The following is a 24968-nucleotide window of genomic DNA, read 5'->3' as shown; positions in this document are numbered from 1 at the left end:
CAAACTGGATATGTTAATTAGGTCACAAAATCAAACGTTATTTGACTGACTGTTGGCTAGTTAGCATGTGGGTTACTGGAAGACAGGAGTGAGGGACACATGTCTCATCCTCAGACACCCATGACTGGAGTGTGGATTGTGGAGCAGGGCACACTCAAAACACACAAATCCTTCTAGGAGTACCATAAGTTATTATACATCTGTGTTGGTAATCAGTAATGAAAGGATGGAATAAATGTGCGTATGTGTATGAATGCACTAACCATGTTCAATCACACACTGCATTTTCTTCCAGACTTCTAACCTCAGGTTGAAAAGGTGCTTTGCCACATTAATCAGAGATCCTGAAACCATTTCTGGATCCTGCAAAGTGCAGTGGGCTCTGGAACAGTCAGGATTCAGAGGGTTTGGGTTCAGAAACAACAGAAAAGAGAGATGGGCAATTCTTAACTTATAATTTATAATTATATTTATAATATATAACTTACCTTAATTCTGTCATCCTGTAGCGCTAGAAAATAAGGAATTTTTTTTTTTAAATTGCTGTAAATGATTGCAGAAAAGTACAGTATCATAGATACAGTATATCATCAAAAAAGTCAAAATAAAAATATATATAAAAAATAGAATATATAAAAAATAAACCTTAATGTAGTTAAGATTCACGTCGGTACCTTCAGAAATGTGATGTCATCAGTTCTCATCGCATCCTCTATGTCTCTGATGGCTTCTGAAATAGATGAGATCTCTCTGGTGATCTTCTCAATCTCCTTCTTCCTCATCTCAGTCTTCTGCTTCTCTTCCTTCCTCAGTTCAGCTATCTTGGCTGCCTCTTCATCCCACAGAAACTGGTGAAGCTTCTGAAACTCCTCCTTGATCTGCCTCTCCGTGTGGTTGGCCTGAGTCTGGAGTATCACATAATAAAATCCCTAATTTTGCTGTAATTTAGAAATACTAGTATATACAGTAGGTCTATAAAGCACCGAAAAAGTGTTTAAGGAGCACACTGACTTTTTGGTGCTTATTTACCGTATTCCCCAGAGTTTGATATACCCTTCTCATCTCCGTGCCTGCAGTTACTTGGTCTGACGCACATACGGCTAGCCTAGCTTAGCACAGGTGCCTCGAAGTGGCTGGTTCCAATAGCTTACACCTCCCAATAGTGACAAAAGAACTCCAACATTTTCCATTTACACGCTGTGATTTGTATAGTTATAACGTGTAAATGTGAAATGAGACACAGCCATTTTCTAAGCATAGGCATACTTAGAACTGCTTTCATTCAGGCAAAGCACTGCTCTTTGGCTTTTGAAGAAATAACATCGGAGCTTTTCAGGTGCTGCCTGCAAATCACTCCACCCAAGTAGCAGTGCTTTGCCTAAATGAAAACCTACTGTAGTGTCAAGTATGTATAATGCTTACAAAAGTTCTGTGTCTCATTTGACATTGTTATTTGTACGTGTATGTGTAATTATAGAAATCACAGCATGTAAATAGGAAAATGTTGGAGTTCTTTTGTCATCATTGGGAGGTGTAGACTATTGGAACGAGCCACTTTGAGGCACCTATGCTAAGCTAGGCAGACTGAGTAACACAGAGATGAGAAGGGTATCGACTTATGTAACTCTGGGGAATACGGTGAATAAGCTAATAAGTTCCAACAATTCGGTGTGTTCCTTTTAAATTATTAACATAACATTTAACACAGTATCTCACCATTATGAGTTTTATTGTTTGTTCACATGTCTTCTTAAAATCTTCAAACACCCCCACTTTCTGCAGTAAGGGATGTAGACTAATCTCAACCTTGTTCTGAAACAAATCAAGCATTTTCCCATTACATAAACCATTTTAAGATCATATGTCAAAATAAATGTGCTGCAAGTATATTTAGGCCTTGTTCACACGAGAATGAATAAAATGTTTTGAAAGACATCTTTTTCCTTTGCATATTCATTTTGTGTCCACATTACATCGTTTCCAGAAATATCCAAATCCAGATGGAAACACAAAACCAAGTGTAAGTGCTGTATATACAGTGGTGTAGTGGGGATTTTTAAAGTGGGGGGACACTTTTTTAATGACATCATTGCAAAAACTGTCACGCACCTCCACATACATCCGTGCGTAAGGCCAAGGCCAAAATTACCAGCTTTCGTGAACATGAAACCGAATTAAAAAAAAACAATTAAATGACCTGGATTAGCCTCAAAATGTAGCCTAATGTCTTCACCCAAACTACACTTTTCCACCAAAGTCTATGAATATATGGTCAGTAGCTTTTACTTTTGTTGTATCATACAATAAACAGACAAACCATAATGTAGAGTAGCCTATGTAATCTAGCGTAGTCTAATCTCCTTGACGCATAACATGCCCGCGACATGGCTTCATTCATTACCACACGTAAACCATAGCAATAACAATAGCACAAGCAGGATTCACGCATTCAACACGCTGTGTGGTCAATGTACATGTAGCTCAATTTGAGGGGGCGTCATATGAATGTCATTGCGAATGATTAAAATGCAGAGGTGCGGGGCGCTGCTGAGCATGGATAGCGAGTAGACGTGTCCCAAACCAGCTCCTGAAACATTCGAGAATAATGTAATGCAAACTTGATAGTTAGAAGCTGTAAACCTGCCAATATAAAACGCAGTGACACATTTTACTATCAAAATGTCAGGAAGGGGAAAGAACAAGGGGAAAAGCCAAGCTTCGACTCCAACCAGGGACGAAACGGCTGACAACGTGAACACTAATGGCACCGAGCCGACATTGGCTAACGTGATGAGTCTTTTGGAAAAGTTCAGGGAAGAAACGCATATCTCGATTGCAGCGGTACAAACAACTGTAATGTCTTTTGGGGGACGCTTGACGGATGTCGAAACCTCACTGGGAGATATAGACTCCAGAACATTACAACTGGAGAGTCTGTGTGCTCAGCTAGCTAAAGAAAATGCTGCTCTTAGCGTTAGGCTAGAAGACCTGGAATCTCGCAGTCGGCGTCAAAACTTAAGAGTGATAGGCATCCCGGAGGATACGGAGGGACCAAGGATCACAGAGTTTATGGAGGAATTTTTCAGCGAGACTTTAGACATGCCCAAGCAACAAAATCAGTTGCCTATCTGTGACAGGGCGCACAGAAGCCTCGTAGCGAAAGACCCCAAACGCCCCCCTCGACCGATCATTGTACGGGTGCATCACGACCAGGTGAGACAAGAAATACTTCGGCGATCAAGGGAGAAGGGTATGCTGACTTTCCGAGACAACAGAGTTCACATCTTCCCAGATTGGCCCCCAGACGTTGCGAAAAAGAGAGCTGCATTCAAGGATGTGAAAGCCAAGATGAAAGATCTCCCTGGTTTGCGGTATGGTCTGATTCCCCCAGCAAAGTTGCAGATCACCTTCCGAGGTAAGCGACAAGTGTTTGTCAAACCAGAGGAGGCGGAGATTTTCTTTGCCAGCACTATGGCCCCTGCCCTAGAGACAATTATGAATGAAGCAGCTGGGACCGACCGTGACAGTGAAACTACTGACTGATGCATAATCAAAACAATAGCGTTACGCACGTCATGTCGGCTGCTGTCTAAGATGTGTCAAGGGAAGATAAAAAAAAAAAAATACCACTTTTGGACACTAGATATCACGTTGTTACTGTGGTTTGGCAGGGCTCCAGGTGTTTGCAGATCAATAATGCTGTGTTAAGGAGCAATGGTTTTAGTGCTAAATGCACCAACTTGTGCACTTCGACGGGGAGAATGGAAGTGTCGGGGGGGAGGTGGGTTTTGTTTCTAATAGTCTAGGTCAATTTTGAAAATAAATTAACCCTGAAGGCAAATCATGTTAATTTTTGGCATACAACACTTTTAGGGGTTTTGAAGGGTGCTGAATTCAAATCTTCTGTATGCCAGGCTCAAAAATGTCCCATAATGCCTCAAAACGGAGAAATCCAATATGGCCGCCACCGCCAGGTCAAAATCGAATTAATCACTTATCTTTAGGACTGTACAAGGTAAAAACCTGAATGTAATGTGCTTTTATAGGTTTTTACATATAGGGAATTCAATGCCATTCTCAGATTTAAGATCAAGACTAGAGAAAATGCTTGAAATGAATGTACATGGTTACATTGGGGCGCAAGCCAAAGTCCTGAATGTGCTTCAACAGCAAGGCCACGTGTAGGCGGCATTGCACTTCTGAGGTTGCACAGATGAGCCAGTCGTCTAGATAGTTTAATATCCTCAGCCCCCTCTGCCTCCATGCACCTGGTAAAGGTTCGGGGGGCCAGAGAGATTCCAAATGGGGGGACTTGGAACTCAAAGACCTGACCCTCGAACGCAAACCTTAGGAACTGCCAATGCCCTGGCCATGGGTATCTGAAAATAAGCATCCTGTAGGTCGATGGTAGCAAACCAGTCCCCTGCATTGATGGCCTGCCGCACCCTCGGAACTGTGATGAACCTGCACCTCAGAGACCGGTGTACGTTGAGAGCCCTGAGGTCTAAAATAGGACGAAGGTCCTCTGTGTGCTTGGGTACAAGAAAACAACGGGAGAAGAACCCCGCTTGGGGGTCTGAACTCCTCACTTCCCTTATCGCCCTTTTGTCCAGGAGGGTGGACAGCTCTGCACATAAGGTCTGAGCATGGGTCATGGTGGAGAGCACCCATGGATCTGCTCCAGCCAAGCCTTAATGCATCGAGCTGAGAGGTGAGGCTGGCTGGCCCGGAGATTGTCAGGAATGACGAGAGCACCTGGAGAGGCCACGGCTAGTAGCACGCTGGCCCCCTTGCCAGCTTGTGGGCGGCCACCCCGCCCCTGGGATGCCTGAAGCCGCTGCCTGAGATCAGTCGGCCCCCAAGACGGATGCCGCAAGGTAGGTGTTGGCTGAGGCGTGAATGCTCTAGGGCGCCTAGCGCCCCTGGTACGCCTGCCAAGAGACCCTCTCACCTCTTCTGCACAGGGCCAGCTGTCACGCGCCTGCTGTGGGCCGAACATGGACCCAGGCTCCACCGGCACTCTCAAAAGACGTTCTCTGTCTGCCTGCTGGAGCTGAGATTAAGACAGCCAGAGATGGCGTCTAGCTACTTAGAACTGAGGCAAGGAGCGGCCCGATGCCACTGCCTGCTCCTTAGACACTGCAGTGAGGTACACAGAGGCTGACTGGAGCTCTATCAAAAGAGTGGGATCACCGGCACTGCTTTGCAAGAGACCAGAGAGGTGTCGAACATACAGGGACAGAATGGCCGCTGTGTTAGCCAGGCGGCCTTGCATCACTATGGGCCTATGCATGGGCCAAGCTTACCCAGCAGCGCCTCCATAGTCCTGCCATTGGCACTGAGGCAGGAGGGACCACCAAAGAGGGAGTTGGGGGAGTTGAAGAGGGGCTCCAAAGCTTGATCCACTGTGGGGAGCGAGCCACAACCTATCAGCCCTTCACCATGCATGTTGGAAAGCACCTTAGCCTGGCCAGACCACCTATGAAAAGTTGTTGGGGAGGAAAACTGGTGACAGACCAAGTCACTAAAGTCTGGTAGGAGGGGAATAAGCGCCGCCACTGGGCGCTCAGTCATGTCTGTGTGGAACCTAGATGCAGAGGCAAGGGGCTTTTCTGGAAGGGGAATATCAAGAGCCCTGGATGCCCTGCCAAGGACCTCCTCAAACAGACGGGCCAGCTCGCCTCCCACGGGGCTGGCTACACAGGGCAGTGCACAAGGTAGCTCCTCTCCCTCAGACGCAAGAACCGTCTCAACGTCCACAATGGCCTCCTCATCTTCCTCCTCCAGCTCATGCGGACTGGTAGAAGGAGCAGGTTGGGGAACTGCAGGCCTTGTGCTAAGAGAAAAAAGTGAGGCTTGTAAGGCTGCTGAGGACTCCCCAAGCGCCCTGGCTACTCTTGCCATCTTCCTTGACGGAACCTCGGAAACAGGAGAACCCGCACGTTTACCAGAGATAAAACGACAACGGGCTTCCCTTGTGTGTGTAGGCATAATTAAACAATTCATGCACGACTGGGGGGCACCAAGAAAGCATGTTGGTGGCCCAAACACAACACACACTTATCAGGCCATCCAAATGTGCATGATCAGTTAGTGCCACAGCTACTATCTCTCACCAATTCCAAAAGCTTGTAAGGAGATCATCTCCTGTGGTTGCGTCAAGGGATGTCTAAGCCAGCGCTACAGTTGCAGGAAAAGTTGCATGTTATGCATGGAGTCATGCAGCTGCAGCAGCACCTGTCAGAACACTGCTGGAGAGGAGGAGGATGAGGATGATTAGGATAGCCTAAGGGCCCGTCCCATTTCTCCCCCCTTAAAACTTCCACTTGCTTTTGATTGCCCTCAACATTAAAGCCCCCTCGACAAGGGAAGTGGAGGTGAAGATCTTTCCCTATAAATTGGGACACCACTAAATGTAAATTAGCGTAGCGAACATGCTCACCTACGTCACACGCAGCGCCGACGTGTCTACCGGTAGTAGCCTGATACTATTTTCATTCAGGAACATGCCCATTACAGCGGTCGTCCAGCGGCTGTGCTGGTTTATCTACGTCTAGTTAATCAACAAAGATATTCGTGTTCATGTGAACGCCAGAACACCCACCTTAAATATTGACGAAATTACCCAGATCAGATCAGATATATAACGTTATTTGATGGGCAGACTCTCTCAAAGCACTCAGCAGATATCATGAACATCGTCAGATAGCTTCGTGAGATATTTTCTAACATTAGTGTTCAAAACTCAACAGTCCATCAGATGTGCATCCAGCTAACATATTCTAACATATTCCGAAATTTTAATATGCTTATTTGCGAAAATATATGAAAAATTTGGCCGGCTCGCTGAGCTCGCACAGTATCCAGGGTAATTTCATCTCCCACTTCGTTTTAAGCCTGCATCGGTCCTGGCTATGTTTTGAGGGTTGATTTTAAGGGCAAAATAGCACTTCCCCTTGCTCCCTATAGTAATGGGACACCCTAGCCCTACACGTGCACGCGCAAAAACGAGGGTTAGGGCAAAAATCTAGGGGTAGGGGAGGTATTGGGACGGGCCCTAAGTGTTTAGCCTACCTCTTCATACCAAGAAGTTTAAAGAATTGATTAGAACAGAATGGATTAATTACTAAATAAATAGGTAAATATGCATTATTAAATAAATAGTTAAAATACAGATAAATAGATAAATACAGATAAATAATATAAATATATAATTGAAATATGGTAATCAACCTTGCTTCTAAACATGTTTCAAGTAAATTCTTCAGAAAGCCATCAACCTGTTTCATGGTCCTCTTTTTTCATGAATTATTCATTATCCGAGACAACAATTTTAACCATGTACATTCATTTCAAGCATTTTCTCTATCTTAAATCTGAGCATGACATTGAATTCCCTATATGTGAAAACCTATAAAAGCACATTACATTCAGGTTTTTACCCTGTACAGTCTAAAAGATAAGTGATTAATTAGATTTTGACCTGGCGGCGGCGGCCATATTGGATTTCTCCATTTTGAGGCATTATGGGACATTTTTGAGCCTGGCATACAGAAGATTTGAATTCAGCACCCTTCAAAACCCCTAAAAATGTTGTATGCCAAAAATTAACATGATTTGCCTTCGGGACTTTAAATAAGCACATTTTCCAAAATCCTGCCTAGTCTATATGTTTTTTTTTCTTTTTCTTGTTTGGACAGAACAATTTAATGTTATGTATATCTACAGTAGAAATGGCAGATTACAGGGTACAAATGCTCCTTTTCAGTGCACCACAAGTATTTACTACTTACATTTCAATACATCAGTATTGGTATAACAGCCCTTAAGGTGTGCTCATGGAATGTACATGGCATTCATAACCCAATTAAACGAAAAAAAATCTTAAGTTATCTTAAAAAAGAGAAGATTCAGATAGCTATGTTACAGGAAACACATTTAACTGATTCAGAACACCTCAAATTAAAAAAAGACTGGGTAGGTCAAGTATATCATGCATCTTTTAACAGTAGGAGTAGAGGTGTTGCCATTTTGATACACAAGTCCCTTCCACTAACTGAAGTGGAGATTAGGACAGATAAATGGGGTCGATATGTTTTAATCAAAGGCCTTTTGTATGGAGAATATACATCTTTTTTGAATATTTACGCACCTCCAAACCATCCAATAACATTCCATACGCATGTATTCTCTATTCTCTCAGACTGGTTGTTTCCCTCCTCAGTGGTGGGTGGAGACTTCAACTGCTGTCTACATCGCCTAGATAAGTCCCATAAGTTGCAACTTAATTCTAGCTTCAGTCAATCTATCTTGCAATGCCTTTCTGAATTAGGTCTGCTTGACACCTGGAGAACATTACACCCCAATGCTAAAGAGTATACATTTTATTCAAATGTACACAAGACCTCCTCTAGAATTTATTATTTCTTTACACCCAGTGTCAATGGGTAATGTTATTTCATGCTCAATTGGAAATATTTTGATATCTGACCATGCACCAATATTTCTTGAAATTTCATGTTCTGCTGAGAGACAATATGGTGGATGGAGATTTAAAAATTATCTGTTGAAAGACCCTTATTTCAAAATATTTGTCAGGGCACAGTTCCAATATTTTATGGCAGTCAATAAAACACCTGAGGTAAGACCTCAACTGTTATGGGACACAGCTAAAGCGTTCATACGAGGGGGCACTATCTCATACATGGCACACCAAAAAAAGACTCAAGCCAATAAGCGATTGGAGCTGGAAAATCAGTTATCAGATTTACAGAGGAAGTTCAATGTCAGTCCATCACCTGAAATACGGTTACAGCTTGATGCAACTAAAACAGGCCTTGAGACCATTCTTACTTCAGAAGCTGAGAAATCTTTACTTTTTTGTAAGCAGAGGATGTATGAGCATGGGAACAAGCCTAGTAGATACCTTGCAAACTTAGTACGAGAAAAAAGACAAACGCAGGCTATACCAGCTATAAAAGACAAACACGGCAATAGACAATATCATAACAAGGACATTAATGCTATCTTCCAGTCCTTTTACGAGAATTTATATAAATCTGAGACAACACACGAGTCCAGACAACATATGCTGCGCTTTCTGTCTACCATTGAGTTGCCCTGTCTTTCCTCAGACGAGAGCAAATCACTCAACGACCCAATTAGTAAGGAAGAACTCCTTATTGCAATAGGCCAGCTCAGTAATAATAAGGCTCCAGGGCCTGATGGCCTAACAGCAGAATTTTATAAAGAATTTAAAGACTGCTTGGTGGAGCCACTACTCTCTGCACTGGGACAGTCCTTTGAAGATGGTACTTTGCCAAGCTCTGCATATGAGGCTTGCATCTCTCTGATTCACAAGAAGGGTAGACCAGCAGATGAATGTGCATCTTTCCGCCCAATTTCCCTGCTAAATTTAGATAGGAAACTGTTAGCTAAAATATTAGCAATGCGACTTGAGACTGTGATGCCACAGCTAGTGTCTGCTGACCAGACAGGGTTTATAAAGGGTCGCAACTCTTGTAATAATGTGAGGAGGCTTTTAAATTTAATACAGTATGGTAGTAGGATGACGGACAAAGCATTGGTAGTGTCACTAGACGCAGAAAAGGCCTTCGACAGAATAGAAATGCCTTATTTATTTCATATTCTAGAGAGTTTTGGGCTTGGGAATAATTTTACGTATACAATGGGTAAAAGTATTGTATGCTGCGCCAAAAGCATGTGTGCTAACTAACGGCAAACGTTCTAATGTCTTTCCACTTGGGCTGGTACTGCTCAAGAATGCCCATTGTCTCCCCTCCTCTTCGCACTAGCCATAGAGCCATTAGCAGAGGCTATCCGCACAGACGATTGCATTAAAGGTATCCAGACACAAATGAAACAGCATAACATTTCACTCTATGCTGATGACATTTTATTATATATAAGCAAACCTGTAAACTCCATCCGTCGCATTATTGAACTCATCGATTTGTTTTCTACATTTTCTGGATATAGGATCAACTACCTCAAATCAGAGGCAATGTCTCTTTCCAGGCAGAATCCCTGTGTATCTGCTGATGTCCCCCTCAGGGTTTACATATCTAGGCATTCACATCACTCCTCTCTTACCCGATCTGTACAAGGCTAATTTTGTTCCCCTTATTCGCCGTATTAAACAAGACCTTGCTCGCTGGTCTGGTCTCCCACTGTCACTATTTGGTAGGGTGTACCTATTCAAAATGAACATACTCCCACGTCTATTATACCCCTTCCAAATGGTTCCAATACTACTGACACGCACATCCTATAAAGAGTTAAATAGTGCACTCATATCTTTTTTATGGCGCAACAAAGGCTCAAGATTGAAACTGGCAAGATTACAACTCCCAGTGGGGAAGGGTGGATTAGCTGTTCCCGACATTAAGTTATACCAATTGGCATGTCAGTGCAGATATATTCGAGACTGGTTTCAGGAGGATCCAGAATCCACATGGCTGGATATAGAGTCTGAGAAGACATCCCCTATACCTTTAAAGAACATTCTATACACGTCAAAGAAATGGGCAAGTTCAGCTGTAAAGGGAGATTTTCTTTTACAAAACACACTTAAAGTTTGGAGGCTGATAAGGAAAATAGAAGGCCAGGATGAAGTCACATCTTTACTGACCCCACTGCTTTTCAATCCAGGTTTTCCTCTCAGTCTTGAGAAAGGTTCTTTCAATGTGTGGTATGACAAAGGTATTAGAACACTAGGGGATATGTGGGTAAATGGCTCAGTGTTAAGCTTTAATCAGCTGATAACTGAAAAACAAATACCAGCCACACAACTTTTTAGATATTTCCAACTGCGTAGCTATGTTGTAAACACTGCCAAGAAGTGTCAGACTAGTTGTACAACTTCACCCCTGGAGATAATATTCACCGGTGAAAATGACTCAAAATTAGTTACAAGAATTTATATAGAGTTCTGCAAGGTAATGAAAGAGGACACAACAACAGTGCGTTTAAAATGGGAGACTGACTTTGGTGTACAAATACAAACAGAGGATTGGGACGAGCTATGGGTTAATCTAAATGGTTGTTTTACCACTAACAAAGCAAAAGAGCTACAATTTAGAATCACACACAGACTACACATCACCCCATTACGACGTAACAAAATGAACTCGGACCTATCAAAGTTTTGTAACAAGTGCAAAATTGAGGAAGGCTCATACATTCACTGCCTATGGGATTGTGTTCACATTACTAAGTTTTGGGGAGATGTACTCAAGGAAATCAATGTCATTGTGGATAAAACAATTTGCATCTCTCCTTTATTTTGCATCCTGGGTATGGACCCCCCAGATATCTCTGCCACCAAGTTGACACTTGTAAATATTTTGCTTTTCTGTGCCAGAAGATGTACTGTATTCTGTTAAAGTGGGTGTCAGAAGAGTCACCCAATGTAACACAGTGGATAAATGGGGTGTTGGAATTCATGCCTCTTGAGGCCCTCAGCTTTTACTTAAAAGAGGAACCTTACAAGTTTGACAAAATTTGGGGGCCATTTATGACTTACCTGGGCCCGGACTGTTTAGAGACACTAACAAAAGGGGTGTGTGGGTTGGCCTGGAGAGAATAATTGGTGTTGTCCATATATGCTTGTGCCTGTACATTCCTTATTTATTTTTTTTTAATTATTTTTTTTTTGTACTGAAGTATCACCATTGTGCCCATGTCTGATGCCAATTGTGATAACATGTAATTCTGTCTATGTTCAATAAAAAAAAATAAAAAAAAATGCAGAGGTGCACAGTCAATAAAACAAAAAAATAACAGAAAGAACATTGGGCAGGCAAGTGGCAGTCATTTGAAAAGTTTTTGTTTGGATGAAGTAGCTGCACGCTGCACCAATCGTAAGTTTTTTCTAAAGTTGTTCAGGTTCACCGTTGGGTCATTATACTTATGGTTAAATAGCCTTATCACTTATATTGGAGCTCCCTCGATAAAAATCACTCGTATTACTCACACATGCTTATCGTGTCATATGACCACTGGATTAGCCTACCTGCTTTCTGCAAAACACAAACGAAGGAATTGCAACAGTGGGCCATGAAGATGCTTGCTAGATTCGGATACAGGCAGTTGTATAATCTATGGTTTTCTAGCCACTTTCTAGCTACTTTCGGGTAACGCGGAATGACGAGCTGCGCAGACGTTCAATGTCTTTACGCATGGTGGAGTGCTACAGCATTACGGTCATTCTTGAATTTTATGACAAAGAGGCCTAATTGGAGACGTTTGTGTGATGCGTTGTTATCACTGGTAACAACACTTGTTATATTAATAAATGCTTATTAAAATGCTCAAAACAATGCTCCAAGAAGTGGGGGGACGGCGTTCCCCCGCATCCAACGCCCACTACACCCCTTTGTATATATACCCAGCCAGTAGGTGGTGCCTTGGCAGTGTAGAGGAGTGTAAACACATGACTGGAGACACCACCTGGAGCATGTGCAAGACTTAGCAAGTTTGTGTCAAACTGGCAATAATCCTACGGAAAATTAAATTTTAATTTAACTTTAAAACTAATAAAGTAGGCTACATTTTCAAGATCACGGTTGGTGAAGGCTATTGTGGAAATGCTTTTTTACATTTGGTGTCACATTACACTGGGGCACTAACATTAGCTTGTCATGCTAGTTGTTGTAATGCAACTGTTGTGCCTCTAGTTGGTACGACGGAGTATTAGGGCCACGACATTAAACTCGACATTTCGAGAATAAAGTTGAAATGTGATGTCGACTTTAATCTCGACGTGTCGACTTTAAAGTCGACATGCCGACATTAAACTCGAAATACAGTTTAAACATAGCCTATGTGACATGAATAATAGGCCTACTTCAAATAGGTGTTATTTCAGATAGATTGCTAGATTGCAGATATTCAGATAGATTGCGTCTTGTCTGTTAAAGGAGAATTCCGGTGTGATATTGACCTAAAGTGTGTTGAAACATGATACCGAGTGTGAACGTATGTCTCATAGCTCATCTCGGCTTGTCCCCTGCACTCAGAAATCTGGCGCTAGTTAGCCGATGCTACCAACAGTTTTTCGATGGGGGTGCCTCGGGCATCGGCCTAGCCATGTAAATAAATTACTGTTTTACACCATTTACGAGGCTCAAAGTAGACATTTAAAACGAGACATTGAGAACTTTGAAAAAGCACTGGTAGTTTATTTACAAGACGATTTATACAGACAGTACCTTCATGAAGTTTACCGTTCACCGCCATCTTGAATTTAGTCACGATAAGTTGAGCGACGAGTACGAATGAACAGATATGATAAGGGATTAGATTCCAAAAATAATTCAGTGGAAATGCATGGATTCCAGTTGCTGCTACTGGAAGCAACTGGAATCCATGCATTTCCACGGAATTGTATCACACTCAAGGTGTTTTTGACCTTGACATTTGACCTTCAACCTCCAACAGGTTGAAGGTCAAATGCATACGTACATACAAAACACTCATACCAAATTTGAATGTCATGTATGTCAAGCCGTTCTGGAGATATAATGCTGAATGCATGAAATATGGCTGGGACTTTTATTTTGACACACAGGAAACACTTTAACAGGATGTGTAGTTCACGGAGAGCCAGATTGTATGCTTAGAAGCTGAGACAGTTGGATTCCTCACAGGTGACACCTGTGCCAGTGTTCTGATTAGCCTGGGAACTGCTCTGAGAACTTCTTAACGAGCACAGCTGGCTCTATTATGACATCAGAGCCCCGATTCAAGTCTATGGGGGAGAAATACACTGTTAATTCAGGGTTTCCCGCAGCACTTTGCAGTCAAGGCGGCCACCTTGGCAAAACAAGCCTGCCGCCTTAACTATGTCGTAAAAAGAATCAGTCAAATCGCAAACAGCCACAGCTCCGTTTAAATGACAGGTGTGATGAAATGCGTTCATATTCCACTTTTTATGTCATAAACGTTGCAGGCCTATGGAAAGGTTTTGTGGTAGGATTGTCCAATGATCAAGTTGTTGCTTCAATTTGTGTTTTAATTTATGCGACGCACCGATGCTGGGTTCATCTGTTTGGCGCAAGTTTAAAATGTTTAGCCGACTGCGTAATTTGTCATTTTCGTTCTATAAGTTCCACTTTTCATGTCATGAATGTAACATGCCTATGATAAGGCTTTGCAGTTGTCCAATATGGTCAATTTATTGTCTCAATTGTGTTTCATATGACGCGCAGAAGCTAGGCTACATTCATGCATTGTTTTGCTCCAGTTGAAAATGTTTCTGTTTAATTTGTGAGCTGTGATCAAATGCGTTCAATAAATTCCTGTTTTATGTCATAAATATAACATGCCTATAACATGGTGTATCTAATTTAGGCCTCTCTTATGTTCAATCAAATTCGCTTTGCCCACCCGTTTTTTCTGTGCCCACCCATTTGAACATTTCTGGCTACGCTACTGTTAGAAAGGAAACTGATAAGTCAGTGTACTATTCCTACAAAACAACTAGATACTAACAATGTAGAGCAAGAATAACCATGTGGTGGTGACACTGTTCCAGTGAGTAAAGATTCATTTTGGAATCTAAGAGGACACAATTTGCGGAAACATGAGCAAAGAAAAACGTGAGCAATTTGAATATGATTCATATCAAGTAGAGGGCTAAAGTAAAACTTTGCTGCCTGTATTCTTTTGCCAATTAATCCCGACTGATCCCTTTAGTTTTAGGCTTATGTGTATTAACGTTGCCAAGCTTGTTTGTTGTTCAATGTATCAATGTTGCTATCAATGTCTTTTAAAATAAATGTTCTGAGTGAAATATATTGCCGTTGCTCTTAGTTCTTTGGGACCGGGGAGCGAAATTGACCTGACGTGAATTTGACCGGAGGAGCGGCCGAGTAAACAGCCACCTGCACTCAGCACAGTGTTGACTTGCGCGTCTTTTTAAGATGGTGAGCGTAAACAAAGGAAAGCCCCTCAATCGGACGCGCAAGACTGACAATAGACGGCCCGTCCAGGCCCATCCGTGCCTACGCCTATATGCTTTCTAAATTATTTAGCTAACTCCATCCCCATCAACAAACTTAGGCTATATGGCCAATATCTTTGAAATTTAACGGTCTTGGTTTTATTAGGAAGTACTGTAGTGTTGCACGGTGCACTGATACTACAAAAGTATCGCAATACCCTAAAATTAAAAATGTCACGATGCCTATTGTCTATTGCCTATGTGTCTTTTCTCCTCACACACACGTAAGCGCAGCTGTAAACAGCGAGACATGGCTGCTAGTTCAAGTGATGCTATGGTAACACATAATAATAGGCTAATATCAAGTTGATTTGCTCACTTGCATCTCTCAAGTTTGTGTTGCTAACCTACCTAGGCTGTGGGATTTTGGTCATTTAGGCCTACTATTTGGGTTAAATGTAATTTAGAAATAGGCTAAGCAACCATCGCAAACTTTTACATCTGAAGAGAGATCCTTGCTAACTATCCCGCTAGCTCAGGTCACGTTTGACAATAGTGCTTGCTAAAATCATTAATGAACATTGCAAGACACTTATCTCTTCTATGATCCCAGATTTTCTTTGACTTGTACATTTTTTGAACATTTATTTTATCTAATGACATACAAAACATAATTAATTGCATCCACATATCCTTATGCGCTATGTGCAACTTTTATTCACTAGACTAAAACCGTGAGTCAAGGTCAATTACTCTCACGTATCTCTTAAAGTGACAGGCACTCAATTACACCTACACATCACCAATGTGCACTTAAAGGAACACGCCACCCAAAATCAGTAGTGATATATGTTCTTACCGTAACTTTCACGAGTTGAGTCGTACCTCTCCCGCGTCGGTAGGTGCACTCAAACGCTCTGTCGCGCGGCGCGAATGTGTTAGCATGTTGCTATGCTAGCGGGCTCTGCCGTGGCCGTAGAGAGAGGCACATAGCAGTATTCAAACACCTCCATGTTTTACCTACTTAAATACAGTTGCACAAGTAGTTGATGAAAAATGTTAGGGCACACAACATGAAACGTGACGATTTTCCAAGCGAATAAACATGAGAACTACGATGTGTGGCGCAATAGCACTTGGGAGTACTTCGACCTAGCGTGGTAATATTATTAACACCTAATTGTAGATCCTATCCACCACAGAGTTTAGAATCCATGCTGGATCGACCCTCAGCCTCTCCCTCCCCTCTGAGCGAGAGAGGCACACACACTAGAGGTGGTGGCTGGTTGTTTTAATGTAGGCTATATGGGTGATGCAGCGCTGCTGACGTGAGGCTAGAAAGCCCTTGCCTGTTCTAGAAAGACTGATCTAATGCAGCAAATATATTAAAAGGCAAAAGTCGTACATTGGCTAGGCCTATCCCCAGAATATCAGCAGCAAACTCAGTCTCTGTCGCGCAAAACAGTCTCCAAATAAAACGCACATCGGCCTGTTGCCTATTCTGCCAGCTTGTGACAATATATCGTCCAAAATGCTTGATTGCATTGCATTCTCCACATTTTTAGCTACATTTTCATGTACCACATCAGCATTTTTGTTCAGGGAATCTTTTGTAAATTGCTTTACAATTACCGTCGGGCCTATAGGCCTATTGCCTGGCTTGCCTCAGCTTCGGTCACGTCCTTTTACAATTTTATCATTGTAATAAAAAACGCAATTTGCCACATAACTTCAGCATGCTCCTGGCCTACTAATTAATGCCTATTGTACTTTATTTTTTGCAAAAAGAAAGAAATCCTTGATAAAATAACAAGTCATTCACATTATAGGCTACTTTACACACTGTTATGTCAGGTTGACTGACAAGCCTGTTCTGAAGACTCCCATTCATTTTGACTGCACGAGCGCGTCTTTTTCAGACAGACATCGCAATTAATTTTATAGCAGGCCATCGGACAAATATGACGCCTCGATATTAAAGAAACTCCGACTCCATTCATTCTGAAAGTCCACCGCACAACAATGCAACGTGCATGTTCACATTTTTAGTAACAACCGCCAAACTTGCTTGCTTGCCTTACACATCTAAGTTTTCCGACTATTTTTCTTACCTTCTTTTTCCGCTGTGGATGTTAGTGAGTTTGTAGAAGTTTTAGCTCTTACGTTCTGAACATCTCGCACTGCCATCGCCCGATGTCATTTCTTAGTCATATCACTCTCTGTCTCTCTTTTAAATGCCTATTCCCTGAATGGTAGGCTACAATTATGTGTTTTATATATAGGCTAATATCTAAACAAAATAACCCAGGCAGTCTCATCTAGGATATAACACAGGTTGAAGTTGGTTCTATTTAGGGAGGTGAACATCTGTAGATGACTCAGAAATGACATCGGAAGACAAGGAGTGAATATGGCAAGAGGCAAGCCGAAGTCTGCTGACAAGGGCCCGACGGTAATTGTAAAGCAATTTACAAAAGATTCACTGAACAGAAATGCTGATGTGGTACATGAAAATGTAGCTAAAAATGTGGAGAATGCAATGCAATCAAGCATTTTGGACGATATATTGTCACAAGCTGGCAGAATAGGCAACAGGCCGATGTGCGTTTTATTTGGAGACTGTTTTGCGCGACAGAGACTGAGTTTGCTGCTGATATTCTGGGGATAGGCCTAGCCAATGTACGACTTTTGCCTTTTAATATATTTGCTGCATTAGATCAGTCTTTCTAGAACAGGCAAGGGCTTTCTAGCCTCACGTCAGCAGCGCTGCATCACCCATATAGCCTACATTAAAACAACCAGCCACCACCTCTAGTGTGTGTGCCTCTCTCGCTCAGAGGGGAGGGAGAGGCTGAGGGTCGATCCAGCATGGATTCTAAACTCTGTGGTGGATAGGATCTACAATTAGGTGTTAATAATATTACCACGCTAGGTCGAAGTACTCCCAAGTGCTATTGCGCCACACATCGTAGTTCTCATGTTTATTCGCTTGGAAAATCGTCACGTTTCATGTTGTGTGCCCTAACATTTTTCATCAACTACTTGTGCAACTGTATTTAAGTAGGTAAAACGTGGAGGTGTTTGAATACTGCTATGTGCCTCTCTCTACGGCCACGGCAGAGCCCGCTAGCATAGCAACATGCTAACACATTCGCGCCGCGCGACAGAGCGTTTGAGTGCACCTACCGACGCGGGAGAGGTACGACTCAACTCGTGAAAGTTACGGTAAGAACATATATCACTACTGATTTTGGGTGCCGTGTTCCTTTAATTAGACCTACACACCACATTAAAGATATGCCTAAGTGTAATAGTTTAAAAATAGTTATAGTTTTAGAATAGTTTTCAAATTGCTAAATTAAACCACTTTTCCCCAGCAGATTATTATGTTTTGCTTTATGACATTATGTTTTTTTGCTCTAATTCTGGAATGTCCCATATTCAATATTACTGATGATGATGTCAAGGTGGTGGGGCCCCCAAATCAAATACATTTTTTAAAAAGTATCGAAGAAGTATCGAAATCGCAATTCTTGACTTGGTATCGGTATCGAAACATTAATTTTGGTATCGTGACAACACTATTAGGAAGACAGTTGGGCATGCCTCAGACTCGTGGTGTGAGCGGTATCTGAGCGGAACAGAGCGGCCACTCCGGCCTCTAAATTAAAAAGCGCTCCGCGCTCAAATTCCATCCATATTACATTATCCATAATAATCTAAACTTCATTCACTCTCGGTGTATAGATCAGGACAGACTTGCGGAACAGGCTGCAGGGAAACAGACTGACAGCCTGCATGAAGATAAGCATTAATGGTCCAATAGTAAAACAGTGCAATTACCAAAGGGCCCTTGAAATGATCTTTTTAAAGCCAAGGAGGATGGCTTGTAACATGCTAGTTGTCAGCTCTGCCATAAGTAGTGACTGATGATCACATTTGCACATTTTGTTGTTTTGCACTTTCTTTTGCACTTGTTCTATAGTTTGTAATAGTCTTTGTTAAAATTGCACAAATTACACAAATATTGTATACTGTTGTATAGGATTTGGTGTTATTAACTGTTAACTGTTATTTTGAGAAGCTGGTTATTTATTTAATATGTAGTGTTTAATAAATAATTGTTAAATGTACAGAGTCTGTAGTGTATCGCACAAACAAGACGCCAGCACCCCCACCCCCCCACCGGTCAGACCGACACCATAACCCCCGACCCCGGTCGGACGGCAACCGATACCAGCCCCCCCGACCTACGACCTGCCACCTTGACTAACACATTTCCTGCGGGAAACCCTGCATCCTAAACTGAGATAAGATAGGATTTCAGAGTTAGGAAGTTTCTGTATTGAGGCCCCTGTATACTTAAGCCTGAGAAACTGACAGTTGGTGCAGGTGGCCTGTAGCCTGGAAACCAGACTCTCTGACTTCGCAGAGAGTCTGGCCTAGATCCATAGGCGTACGTTTATTTCCGGGTGGGAGGGCACAGTTTGAGGTTTAAAATCATTGGAGTTCATTTGAACCGCTTTGAACCAATCACTAACAACCGGCGTTTCGTCATACAGAGAAGTTTCTCTGCATCATGCCCATAACAAGCAAGCGTGCATCTTATCAGCAAACGTACACTAACAATGTTCTCAATGCTCGAGTTCATACGTAGAGACACTGATGATGCTTCGATCAAAGTTTCATGTTATGTCGAGCCTTCTTAGTGTTTGAAAAATAGCGATTTTGACGCGACCATGTAGCCTCGTAGCCTATTTCAAGTTACAAAATCTATGACCAAAGTTTAGCTGACGATTAGGGCTGTCAATCGATTAAAAAAATTAATCTAATTAATTACATACTCTGTGATTAATTAATCTACATGAATCACATATATAATATTTGCTGTGAAAGTATTTTAAATATTTAAATTCAAATGAATCATTGAATAATCAGCATTAGTGACATCAAAACTCTTTTATTATTATTTTAATAATGGCCATAATAATCTATAATATGACCTAATATGCTGAGAAAATAAATTTAAAAGTGCTTCGGGAAGAAGTTTTTTTTTCATATACAAGGTATTTCAGGCCCCAGATATAACCTAGGGGACACAAACAAAATAAATGAACACTCTCCTCAATGTCAACACTATTCCTTTGCATTGATGTGCGACTTTAGAGTTGATGAACTCCAGTGATATGCAAATTCCTTGCTGCAGACATTGCAGAGGACTTTATTTAAATCAACACCATCAGGCCGTTTTTTAAAAGTAAATGTTCCAATCAATGATCTAGGCAGCACATTTTCTTTTCTCTCCTTCTTTTTACAGTCTAATGGTTACTGACTACAACGGCTCGGGGTCAAAGGTCATACGGAATCGATTAATCTGCGTTATTTTAATCAGTTATTTTTTCTCAAATTAATTAATCGAAATGAATCAGTTATTTTGACAGCTCTACTGACGATATAACATCCTACTCGACTGTGACTTTGTTTGTGACACTCCTGTTAATAGGCTAAACTAGAAAATAACTCACACCGACCTTATTTGCCCCTTTTATTCACATTTGCTCAAAGATTTCATAAGCCCTTTTCGCTCCCTACGTTGATGTATTCCAAGCGGTCTGCTTCGGGGGCGGGGACGTAGTAATTGAAACACCATGCCTGGGTAACGTAATCGCTCTCAGGGACGCCCTCTGTTCGCTGGTTGGTTTGGCTGCCCAACCTCCGAAGTAAACGAGGGCGAATGAACCTATTCCAGACGGAGTACTGTAGGGAAAAGAAATCGTGCGAAAGTACGTAGACAGGCAGAGGCCAGGATAGGTGGCCTGGCCACCTGGCCCAGGATTCTAATTGCTTAATGGCCGTATTGTGATGTCATCAGCCAAATGTTAAGTCTATGGGTCTATTTTGAATAGTTTTTAATTAATAGTTTAAAAAGTATAAAAGTTACAAAGATGAAAAATACAAAGCCCACATGTCCTAAGTAAGACCTACGTAACATAGCTTGAATGAAGTTTCTACGTTAAACGGTTGAAGCAGTATTTATTGGTTTAGAAGAAGAAGAATGACTAGAAAAGCATTTCCTGAAGGAAATACAGTGCATGAAAATGCAAAAAATGCATGTTATGCCAAATTAAGTGGTTACTATGCTGGTTGCTTGGGTATTCCTGTTGGTTGTTATGGTGGTTGCTAGGTTGACATTGTGGTGCTGTTGCCTGGGTATTTGACATGGTTGCTAGGATGTTGCTAGGGTATTTGACATGGGTTCTAGGCGGTTGCTAGGGTACTTGAGGTGGTTGCTAGGCTGCTGCTAGGGTAGTTATGGTGGTTGCTATGCTGTTGCTAGGGTACTTGAGGTGGTTGCTAGGCTGTTGCTAGGTTAGTTGTTGTGGTTGCTATGCTGGTTGGCTAGGTTGTAACTGTGGAAGTGGTTGCTAGGCTGTTGCTAGGGTATTTGATATGGTTGCTAGGCTGTTGCTAGGGTACTTGAGGTGGTTGCTAGGCTGTTGCTAGGTTAGTTGTGGTGGTTGCTATGCTGGTTGCTAGGTTGTAAATTTTCTAAATTAATGATTTGCAAACCCGGACAGCAAAAATCAACGTTAATTGTCGGTCAGATTGATCGAATCCATTTCTGCTTGGGACATTTTTATATCACGCATAGTTAATGAGATAATTTGCATATTTTAATACGTTAGTGAATATAAATGCATAATAAAGAAATGTATTGATAATATGGCTGTAAGTAGATAGGTTAATGGGCAAATAATATTCAAATTGTATCAAATATAACACATGAGCATACAAAAGTATGTTTTTAGATGGGATATTGCAGTTGCATTATGCAAATTATATTTTTTTAACCATTTTTGTTCATGTGCCACTTCACCTTTGCAAGAACATGATGGCAAAGCAATTATGAATGTTTTTACTTAATTAGTGCAAATATACACTCTTTGCATTATTTTGTGAGAGCTAATTTGCATATGGGTATCATTTTGTTGACTAATTTGCATGCAAGAATGGGTCTGTGAAGAAATATTTGTATTGTTACAAATATTGTTTTCACACTGTGTTGTAACTGATCTTACCCTCCAGTTGTCCAATTAATTTAGTAATAGTAAAACGCTTATAGAAATAGTATACAGTAATAGTAAATATCCAATTTTTTATATCATGCATAGTTAATGAGCTATTTTGCATATTTTGACTAATTAGCAGAAATAAAGGGTATGGATTGTTCCACTTATGTTTCGGTGACATTTTATGATTAGTTAAAGAATATTCTATCTCTTTCAGGTGTAAAGTTATCTGCAGTATAAATTCTGGTCATGTTTATATTAGTAAATTTACATAAATAATACACAAAAATGACAATGCAGACTCATAGTAAGCACATAGCAAGCTTTTGCAACCCATTTTTTCAGTGATCAAATGTTCAATGTCGTCCGGCAAATCTTTCATCAGATAAGCTTCCATATCCTTCACTTTCCTTTCGATCAATTTCAGAACGTCCTCAGTAACATTATGGGCTCTAACATAACGATCAAAAGCGCGGCACAAAGCGTGTTGTTATCACGACGCAAAGCTTATTCTGATTGTACACTCAAGTTTTTTGCCATGTGCATCTCTTTTATTGAACAATGCGCTCAGGGGTGTGGCAATTAACAACTTAAGGTGTGGCCTGGCGCAAGATCTAAAAATCGCTATCGTAAACTATCTAAAAAGCATTGCACCACTGACCAAGAAAAAACTGGTCTTTAGTGAGGCGCATATGGAGCACAGCTGAAGACGCACTGTCACGAGATGTAAGCAGCAACTCCTCTGCAGGATAAATGTCCTTTAAATGTCCTTTTGGTTTTTTGTTCAGTCATTTGAACATTATTATGACCGCCGCGCAGCGAAGCGGCGGTCATATAGGTTTAGTCAGATTTTTTTTCTTTTTTTTTTTTTTTCTTTTTCGCATGCCCAAATTTCTGTCAATGAGTCCCGGGACACTGAAAGACCGGGGTTCACGAAACGTGGTGGGCATGTAACCCCACATGGATAGCATGGAACCATCGTTTTTCGTTTTGATCTGTAGCCCCCCCGCTGGACTGGACCCCCCGAAAGGAGGGTAGGGCAGACACAGTTTTCTGTGAATATCTCGAGAACCGTAGGGTTTAGGAGGACCATTTTTTTTTTGTATGTTGATCTCAAGGGGCCATGTCAACCCATTCCATAACCACTCATTTCATGTATAGCGCCACCTAGTTAAACACAAAAAAGTAAAAATGAGGTGTTGTAATTGAAGGTATCTGTGACCTAACATAGTCAAAACTGCACGAAATTGGAAGTGTATGATCATTATGACACCCTCTGTATGTACGCCAAATTTTGTGGAATTCCGTTCATGGGGGGCCACACAATAAATTAATTTATGTTACTATACACCAACTGGCCTGTAGGTGGCCGGAGACAGTTTTCTGTGAATATCTCGAGAACCGTAGGGCCTAGGAGGTCCACCTTTTTTATGTATGTTGGTCTTAACGGGGCATGTCAACCCATCCCATTACCAATTATTTCATGTATAGCGCCACCTAGTTAAAAAATAAAAAGCAAAAAATTAGGTGTTTTCATCACAATATCTCTGGCTGACAAGGTCAAAACTGCACGAAATTAAAAGTGTAGGATCATTATGACACCCTCCGAATGCATGCCAAGTTTTGTGTACTTTCGTTCATGGGGGGCCTTACAATAAAATAATTTATGTGTACATTTAGTGACGTACACCAACAATGATTCCCGGGACACTGAAAAACCGGGGTACACAAAACTTGGTGGGCATGTAACCCCACATGGATAGCATGGAACCGTCGTTTTTCGTTTTGATCTGTGGCCCCCCCGCTGGACTGGACCCCCCGAAAGGAGGGTAGGGCAGACACAGTTTTCTGTGAATATCTCGAGAACCGTAGGGTTTAGGAGGACCATTTTTTTTTGTATGTTTGCCTCCAGGGGTCATGTTAACCCATTTCATGTACACACATGTGCACAAACAGATACACACACACACACATACATTCACAGTAATCATACGTATGACACATACTCACACAGTAGACATATGTACGCTTGCACAGGCACATACGCAGGCACACACACAAGCGCACACGCACACACACACACACACACAACATAAACATGAACATGCACACATGCACACAATTCAAGAATTTCTCAGAATTATGAACAGGCAAGATGGAGGTGGGGTTGTATAAAATGAATTTTACATGTGAAATCTATGAACTAATCATGTTTTGGTACTTGTTGTCTAGCAGATATCAGTGAGAATTGAGTACGTGTGGATAATGCAATTTAGTGAGACAGTTAGAATCATATAGGCCTTTCAGCGTGATTTATTTTTGTGGAAAAAATGTGCTGGACTGGGCGGCGGTCATATTTTGTACCGCTCTGCGGTACATCTAGTTGGGGTAAGTGTTGCTTTTTTCAGGCTATGTTTTTCGATGGTAACCCATTGTCAGTCAATAGTGAAAGTAATTAACTGTGTATATCTGTTTTGTCTTTGACTATGACACCACGGTGAAGTTAGTTTCACTTTGCCAATGAGTTCAAATAATAGACGAATGCAGATGTGTGTAGGCTATACTCTGCTAGGTTTTAGTAAAGCATGGTTTAGTGAAATACCTGTTCCATACGGTCTTGCGTGCAAGCAGATTCCTTCAACTGCGCCGCTGACTATCAAAATACCGATGCGCTGTTTGAAGTTGCACTGCTTGCTGTTAAAGGGAATGACAGATGTAATTATGACCGCCGCGCAGCGAAGCGGCGGTCATATAGGTTTAGTCAGATTTTTTTTTTTTTTTTTTTTTTTCTCGCATGTCCAAATTTCTGTCAATGATTCCCGGGACACTGAAAGACCGGGGTAGACGAAACTTGGTGGGCATGTAACCCCATATGGATAGCATGGAACCATCGTTTTTCGTTTTGATCTGTAGCCCCCCCGCTGGACTGGACC

The 24968-nt window shown here is 41.6% G+C and overlaps 1 protein-coding gene across 1 annotated transcript in view; it reads right to left on the bottom strand.

Moving 5' to 3' along the window:
- LOC143100336 (zinc-binding protein A33-like) overlaps nucleotides 1-24968 on the bottom strand; it is a 33963-nt gene that overhangs the window by 908 nt on the left and 8087 nt on the right. Inside the window, exons 3-6 of the mRNA XM_076263408.1 lie at nucleotides 1717-1812; nucleotides 675-905; nucleotides 489-511; nucleotides 264-382 (exon numbers count right to left, since the gene is read on the bottom strand). Coding sequence (XP_076119523.1) covers nucleotides 264-382; nucleotides 489-511; nucleotides 675-905; nucleotides 1717-1812 — 469 coding nt within the window. The remainder of the gene's footprint in view (nucleotides 1-263; nucleotides 383-488; nucleotides 512-674; nucleotides 906-1716; nucleotides 1813-24968) is intronic.

This window comes from Alosa pseudoharengus, unplaced genomic scaffold, assembly GCF_046254945.1.
Source record: "Alosa pseudoharengus isolate Yale_2024_CS ecotype anadromous, Long Island Sound unplaced genomic scaffold, YU_APseudo_1.1 YU_APseudo_1.1_scf_3, whole genome shotgun sequence".
Taxonomy (NCBI): Eukaryota; Metazoa; Chordata; class Actinopteri; order Clupeiformes; family Clupeidae; genus Alosa; species Alosa pseudoharengus.
Note: the sequence above shows the minus strand (reverse complement) of the source record. Positions and strands in the feature narration are given on the sequence as shown.